The sequence below is a fragment of the Oncorhynchus kisutch genome, linkage group LG27, assembly GCF_002021735.2.
Source record: "Oncorhynchus kisutch isolate 150728-3 linkage group LG27, Okis_V2, whole genome shotgun sequence".
In the NCBI taxonomy this organism is placed as follows: Eukaryota; Metazoa; Chordata; class Actinopteri; order Salmoniformes; family Salmonidae; genus Oncorhynchus; species Oncorhynchus kisutch.
The window spans coordinates 1,111,795-1,118,942 of NC_034200.2; the positions used below are offsets into that span (position 1 = coordinate 1,111,795).

General features: G+C 42.1%; 1 protein-coding gene across 1 annotated transcript; it reads left to right on the plus strand.

The window, feature by feature from the left end:
• The first annotated feature begins 3,683 nt into the window (after positions 1-3,683).
• Positions 3,684-5,014, plus strand: LOC116357819 (TOG array regulator of axonemal microtubules protein 1-like). Its single transcript, XM_031807191.1, has 3 exons — positions 3,684-3,785; positions 4,438-4,543; positions 4,695-5,014. The coding sequence occupies exons 2-3, from the start codon at positions 4,475-4,477 to the stop codon at positions 4,932-4,934; spliced, it is 309 nt and encodes a 102-aa protein (XP_031663051.1). The 5' UTR covers positions 3,684-3,785; positions 4,438-4,474; the 3' UTR covers positions 4,935-5,014.
• The last annotated feature ends 2,134 nt before the right edge of the window (positions 5,015-7,148 follow it).

The following is a 7,148-nucleotide window of genomic DNA, read 5'->3' on the forward strand; positions in this document are numbered from 1 at the left end:
TCTAAAGTACTCTCCTCCTTCAAGTGTGTCAAACTTTGTAGAGTAAGGCAATGATTTCACAGTGTCAGTAAATTTCACTTTGCAGTATCTCGTGCCATCTGCTATCTCCGTCCCTGGCCAAACTCTCCTCCTGATTTCAGAGACTGCTGATACACCCCAGCTACATAGCTTGGCCAATATAGCGTTGTCTTCCATATACACAGGCAGATTCATGAAAGAGACTATAAGTTCATTGGAAACCATGTCTCTTGCCATAATTCTTGTTTCTTTAATCATAAAGCCATCCATTAAGCGCTCTTTTCCATTTCTCATCGTGACCTCGTACTTTCTTTCTCCTTTTACTCTACATCCCACCACCTCTCCACACACCTCTTTAATTGCACGTAGTAACTCCATCGTCGTGACCCTATCTTCTCCCATCAACTCCACTGCCACCGTAAATTCTTTACCATATTTCATCTCTCCTTCATCTCCATTTTTCTTCCGTTGAGCATTTTCTTTGTCCTTGTCCATTCCATTAGCCATTGCCATGTTGTCTGTCATAGTAAAGAAAATTAACACCCAAAAAACTCTCCCCCAAGCAGCAAAACTGCAAAGGGGGAAAAAACGAACCAAACTTAAACTTGTTCAAATGCAAAAATCTAAATTATACTCCAAAAAACGATGAAAATAACCAAAAAAGCTCTCAAGCAAACAAACACTCACGACTTAATTACCAACACCTGTCAAACTTTCCAAACAGGAAGTGCTCACTCAGGCCGGTGTGGTCGTAAGCGATAAACTATCTCTTGGTGCACTATATAAAGTCAAAGTGAATCTGATTAACAGCTGTTGCATTTTCACCATTTAGATAAGCATCTTTGTGTCACTCAAAAAGTAGAAGAAATTGCATATACTGTAGCCATAATTTGTAGCACAGATTGTTGGATGAAATACAAACTAACCTTGCTTACTTATTTCAAAGCAAGGGCACATATTTCAGCCTTGTGGGAAAAAACGGACAAAGACAAAGTCTCCCATCCAAGTACTAACCAGGCCCGACCCTGCTTAGCTTCCGAGATCAGACGAGATCAGGCGTGCACGAGAAAAACTCATGTGACCACTTGCCGCAATGTTATCTTTCTGGCTCATTTTTCAAAATAAAAGCCTGAAACTATGTCTGAAGACTATTGACACCCTGAGGAAGCGATAGGAAAAGGAATCTGCTTGATATCCCTTTAAATGGAGCAAAGGGAGGCTATGGAACATGGAGTTTTCAAAATAGAAGCCACTTCCTGTTTTGATTTTCCTCAGGGTTTCGCCTGCAATATCAGTTCTGTTATACTCACAGACAATTACCCCACTCTTCCACCAAGGCACCTGCAAGTACTCAGACATTTCTGTGGGGAATGGCCCTTGCTCTCACCCTCCGATCCAACAGATCCCAGATGTGCTCAATGGGATTGAGATCCGGGCTCTTCACTGACCATGGCAGAACACTGATATCCCTGTCTTGCAGGAAATCATGCACAGAATGAGCAGTATGGCAGGTGTCATTGTCATGCTGGAGGGTCATGTCAGGATGAGCCTGCAGGCAGGGTACCACATGAGGGAGGAGGATGTCTTCCCTGTAATACACAGCGTTGAGACTGCCTGCAATGACAACAAGCTTAGTCCGATGATGCTGTGACACACTGCGCCAGACCATGACGGACCCTCCACCTCCAAATCGATCTCGCTCCAGAGTACAGGCCTCGGTGTAATGCTCATTCCTTCAACGATAAATGTAAATCCGACCATCACCCCTGGTGAGACAACACCGCGACTCGTCAGTGAAGAGCACTTTTTGGCAGTCCTGTCTGGTCCAGCGACGGTGGGTTTGTGCCCATAGGTGACGCTGTTGCCGGTGATGTCTAATGAGGACCTGCCTTACAACAGGCCTACAAGCCCTCAGTTCAGCCTCTCAGCTTATTGCGGAAAGTCTGAGCACTGATGTAGGGATTGTGCGTGGGAAACATGGGAAACAGTGCTTAAACCCTTTACAATGAAGATCTGTGAAGTTACTTGGATTTTTACAAATTATCTTTGAAAGACAGGGTCCTAAAAAAGGGGAGTTTATTTTTTTGCTGAGTTTATATATATATATAGTATTTACAAATTCACCACATTTATGATTTTATATGGGAATCAAAAAGCTTTCATGAATGTTCACCATGTGCTGATGTGCTCAGCACTGTCAACAGACCCCATTATGACATCACAATGTAACGGAAGCCTTGCCATGATATCATTGCTGGTTCCATCTGACAAGCAACATTTAATTTCCACTCATTTCAATGATAGATCTCTCACAGAGATAGGTTAAGTTCTTATTTTGAGAGTGTTAATATTTATCATCAATCGAGGGAGAAAATGAAGTTTTGTAAGGCTCATCAGTTTTTCAAACGTTTTTCCAAAAATATCACTGTTTATTTTGTGGTTTCATAGACATACAGTATGCCTACATCCATAAAATCTTTAGCTTACATTTTTTTTATGACACACTGTAGAAACTATTTTGCCTACTTCACTTCTGCTATACATTTCATACTGTACCATTGTGATCCAGGGCTATCAGGAGAGCTACCCAATCCCAGAGGGCCATCGTGGCTTCATCAGTGATGCCAGACTTCTGCAGATGCAGAGAGCTGAGAGAGAAGCCATGGAAGCAAAGCAAAGAAAGATAAGTGCTATCCATGAGAATTATGTCCGGACTGCTCTCATCGGGGTTGGCAGCACCTTCGCGCACCACTTCGTCCCCTCTGTTCAGTGCATTCCGCGGCCGAAAGCTCCACCAAGGCCTTTGCCACGAAGGCTTGAACACATAGCTCTGGCCCCACTGAAGAACGTGGTGGGGGTGGACGGAGCCCAAGTTCGACCCGGATCTAAACTCTCTGGAGTCCATCCAGGTAAATAAATCATTCAGCAGCATTAGCGTGTGGCCTGTTCCCGTCCCTCCAACTGGAGCTCCCTCCAAGAGGGGCAAGAAGAAGAAGAGCAGGCGGGAGTCGAAGCCCTGAAAGTCCAGTCGGACCAGGGCTGTGCTGACAACAACGGACCCATTGACCTGATGGAGGAGGTGAGGGACATCGAGGCTCACCTGAAGGAGGAGGCCTGGAAGGTAGGATGGACTTAAAATTTATTGTAAATGTGAAAGTTTGCAGTTCAGAATTATACTTGGACCGATAAATTGCCAAAACAGATAGTTGTTCCATGTCTTAAAATCAAATCAAAATGTATTTGTCACATGTGCCGAACACAACAAGTGTGGCCCTTACCGTGAAACCAACAGTGCAGTTCAAGAAGAGTTAAGAAAATATTTCCCAAATAAACTAAAGTAAAAATTAATAATAATTAAAGTAACACAATGACATAACAATAACGAGGCTAAATACAGGGGGTATCGGTACCAAGTCAGTGTGCGGGGGTACAGGTTAGAAAGGATACTCTCTTTGACAGCATGATAGAATATATCCTAGAATTCTTTTCTGGTCTATACCAAAGGTGGTACATGAGGTGAAGGCCGTGGGCAGGAGAAGTTTGGGCTCGGCCATGTCCACAGGGGAAATAGCCACCAGCTCTCTGGGAAGACTGAGCTCAGTGGATATGAACACCCCTGCTGAGCTCTGTGACTACTTGGATGTTGGGACCCCGGTCAAGTTGCGTGACAGCCCACCCAGGCCTGCCCCCCCCTCCTATCAAGCCCAGGAGCAAACTGCCTCGGCCTATAAGGTTCCTTAGCTTGCCAAAGGCTGCCACCGGCTCAGGTCAGTCCCTCTCATGTACTCACACTAATGTAAATTAGACAGGGAGATGAAGCTAGGTAGATTGATAGAAAAACAGTAGGAAGGGAAGAGACACGAATGGCTTTAGCCCAGGGCCACACTTGATTTGCCTGTTTCACAGTGAGATAACCTTTACTCAAGGCTAATTGGACCCTTCTTCTGAGCAGGGAGCGCACCAAAAATATATGTGCTAAATTTAAAATGATATCATAATGAACTAGTGTTAAAAGCTACAAACGGATATGGAAATTAGTAAATGCATAAATAAATACATACAGTTCATAGAGAGATAGATGTCTGCTGTCAACCCATAGACAAGATGGCAGCCAGTGAGCCAAAGGGCCAAATAAAGACCCAGGCCAGATTGCAGCCCCTGTCCAACCCAGAGCAGGCCCTGACTAAGACCGTCAAGCTGCTCCACTCTGCCTCCGATGACTGGTGAGCATTCACTAGACAAGACCAATGGAGCTAGGCTAAAGGAAGCACAGTGTAGTGTCCTTGGAAATGTAGATTTGAGCTACAGAGCGTAGAAACTTCTGAATTTAAGAGACCAAAGTCCTAATTGATGAACATCATTATAATGTTTTTGGAAAATGTTGTGGAAAATGCTTACGTTTCTTTCACTGAATTGCAGGGAGAAGAAGATCGAGGGCTTGACCTCTCTCCGTGTGATGGCTCAGAACCACATGGACATACTGATGCCTAAACTCCATGATATCTGCCTTGCCATTATAAATGAGGTAGCTGTATTCATTCACTGCCCTATTCATTCATCTGCACAAATCTGCTACATTTGGAGAACAATTCAAATTATTGTGTCATGTTTCTGATGTTCGTGGGTTGTTCTGCTCAACATTAATAGCTGGTCCTGTGTGTGTTATTATGATTCAGGTGAAGAACCTGCGCTCTGCAGTGTCCTGTGCTGCCATGGCCACACTGGGTGACATGTACGTCCACCTCCAGAGGGCCATGGATTGTGAGGTGGAGGGGACGGCACGCGTGCTGCTGCACAAAGCCAGCGAGGCCAACGCCTTCATCCGGCAGGGCGCCAACTTTGCCCTGGGTCACATGGTGCAGAGCTGCACCCCTACCCGTGTCATGAATGCCCTGCTGGTCGGTGGGCTGAGGTAAAGAGGGAGAGGGGTCAATTAACACTCACTAAGGGGTAGATCCGGACTTCCACAAATTGTCCCATTATCCAAACCTATATAAAATATATTTTGATTTGTTTAACACTTTTTTCTTACTACATGATTCCAATTGTGCTATTTCATAGTTTTGATGTGTTCACTATTATTGTAAACTGTAAAAAATTGTAAAAATAAAGAAAAACCCTTAAATGAGTAGGTGTGTCCAGACTTTTGACTGGTACTGTATATATTGTGGTAATGCAAATATGGTACAATCCAAGGGTGCAAAGCTTTTGGAGACTTACCCAGAAAGACTCACAGCTTTAATCACTGCCAAAGGTGATTCTAACATGTATTGTGAATACTTACGTGAATTAGATATTTCTGTGTTTCATTTTCAATACATTTGAGAAAAAAAAATGAAACATGTTTTCACTTTGTCATTATGGGGTATTGTCTGCAGTTGGTTGAGATAAAAAAAAAATTACAACTATAATTTTATTCATTTGGAATTCAGGCTGTAAGAAAACAAAATGAGGAATAAGTTAAGGGGTATGAACACTTTCTGAAGGCACTGTATATCTGCAAGAAAGTGATAAATTAGCGACTCTTTGAAAGGGGGTCATATATACATTGCCTTATAATTTTTTTTTTAAGCTATCATGCTATAATCGGCATTGTTTCTCAGACCAAATCTTCATTCTGGTTTAAACAAAGCAATCTGATCATGCTCCAGTAATTACACGCTACAGGGATTTTTTTTTTTAAATGGCTTCTGCAAAGCACATCCACACGTCCAATCAACATCCACACATTGATTTCATTCTTCGGGTCTTTATTCAAACACAAACATACTTGGAATAAAATGGGGTCAAGTTTGGACGGTCGTAAATATGCAAATAGGCAATATTGTAAATTTCAGGACCATGGACAGCAGCAATATCGGCATAGTGATATCTGTCATCCAGCACCACATAACAGTAGACAGCAGCCATCTCATGTGAAGTTGGCACTGGGGAAATCCCATGTAATGAGAAGCGAGGCCAAGGAGGCAAAAAGACTGAAGGACAAGACTCCCACAAGAACTCTATGCTAAACTGTTCTGCCACATTCATTTACATACATCTTTAGATTTGTAAATAATAGGGAATACATCTGCAAATAATTTAAACTGTTTATTCAAACTACACTGTACAGCTTTTGTGTGTCTGTGCATCGTAGGTACAACTGTAAGCAATTCCGTTCTCAAATGTCTGTTTAATGTGAGAAACAACATGAAAAACACCTGTTAGACCATTACAATGCGGACTGTCGTGCATTTTTACTATTACCAACAAGACAACGAAGTGATACGTGTCATGGAGACTTATAACGGATACTTTCCAAACCTCAAAAGTTCCTTCGCTGAGTGATATTGTTTACTACACTATTATGCATACAATCCAAGTCATACATTTATTGTCATTCATACTCTTATTTTTAACCAAATATCATTGCAAAAGTGTTCATTGTGTCAATTCAGAGCTCGGAAATATTGGAATAATGTGATTAAGGGGACTGACACTCAAGGCACACAACAGGATAACACAACAACCACATTTTCAATTGACAATCATTGCTTTAAATGGATGTGGTCGATTGTTTATATATGCCTACACAAATCTATGTATTTAACTTGTAAACCAAGGTTGGATTAGTTGGTCTGTTCTAATTGCAGCATATTGGACGACTCCACCATCATTGATCATTCGCGACTTTAAGTCATTCCTGTTATCTCTAGAGCATCCCGTATATCTATAGCGCCGCATTACTTCCCCATCTTACCATGGATAGGGTTTGGTGCATTCCGGAGTTCATTTATGGTCCCACAAAGGTAATCTTAGGATAAATTAATTTTAGCATACTGTAAATGCCTGTGCATAATGTGCATAACATAGCATAATTATTTTCATTATCTTCCAAGGAATTCTGTAGAAGCAGCCTTTATTTTCAGTCTCTGCAGGCCTGCTGGGAGGAAACATATTACAATAAACAGGTAAGATTCATCCCACAAAAACATAAACAACAGAAAGAGAGTTGTATTTCAAGACAGTTTAGAGAAGGTGGTCATGAGAGTTCTTAATATCACTTGCAAATTGTGAGGCATGAGCAGTTGTGAAATGTTGCGAGAGGCCCTTCTGAAAGAACATGATATGAATGAACATACAATAAAGTA

What these genes read in the sequence shown, in the direction of transcription:
- LOC116357819 (XM_031807191.1), top strand. Translation starts at nt 4,475, where the DNA reads ATGGCTCAGAACCACATGGACATACTGATGCCTAAACTCCATGATATC. An exon ending in GCCTTGCCATTATAAATGAG is followed by an intron (nt 4,544 to 4,694) that starts GTAGCTGTATTC and finishes ATTATGATTCAG; the next exon opens with GTGAAGAACCTGCGCTCTGC.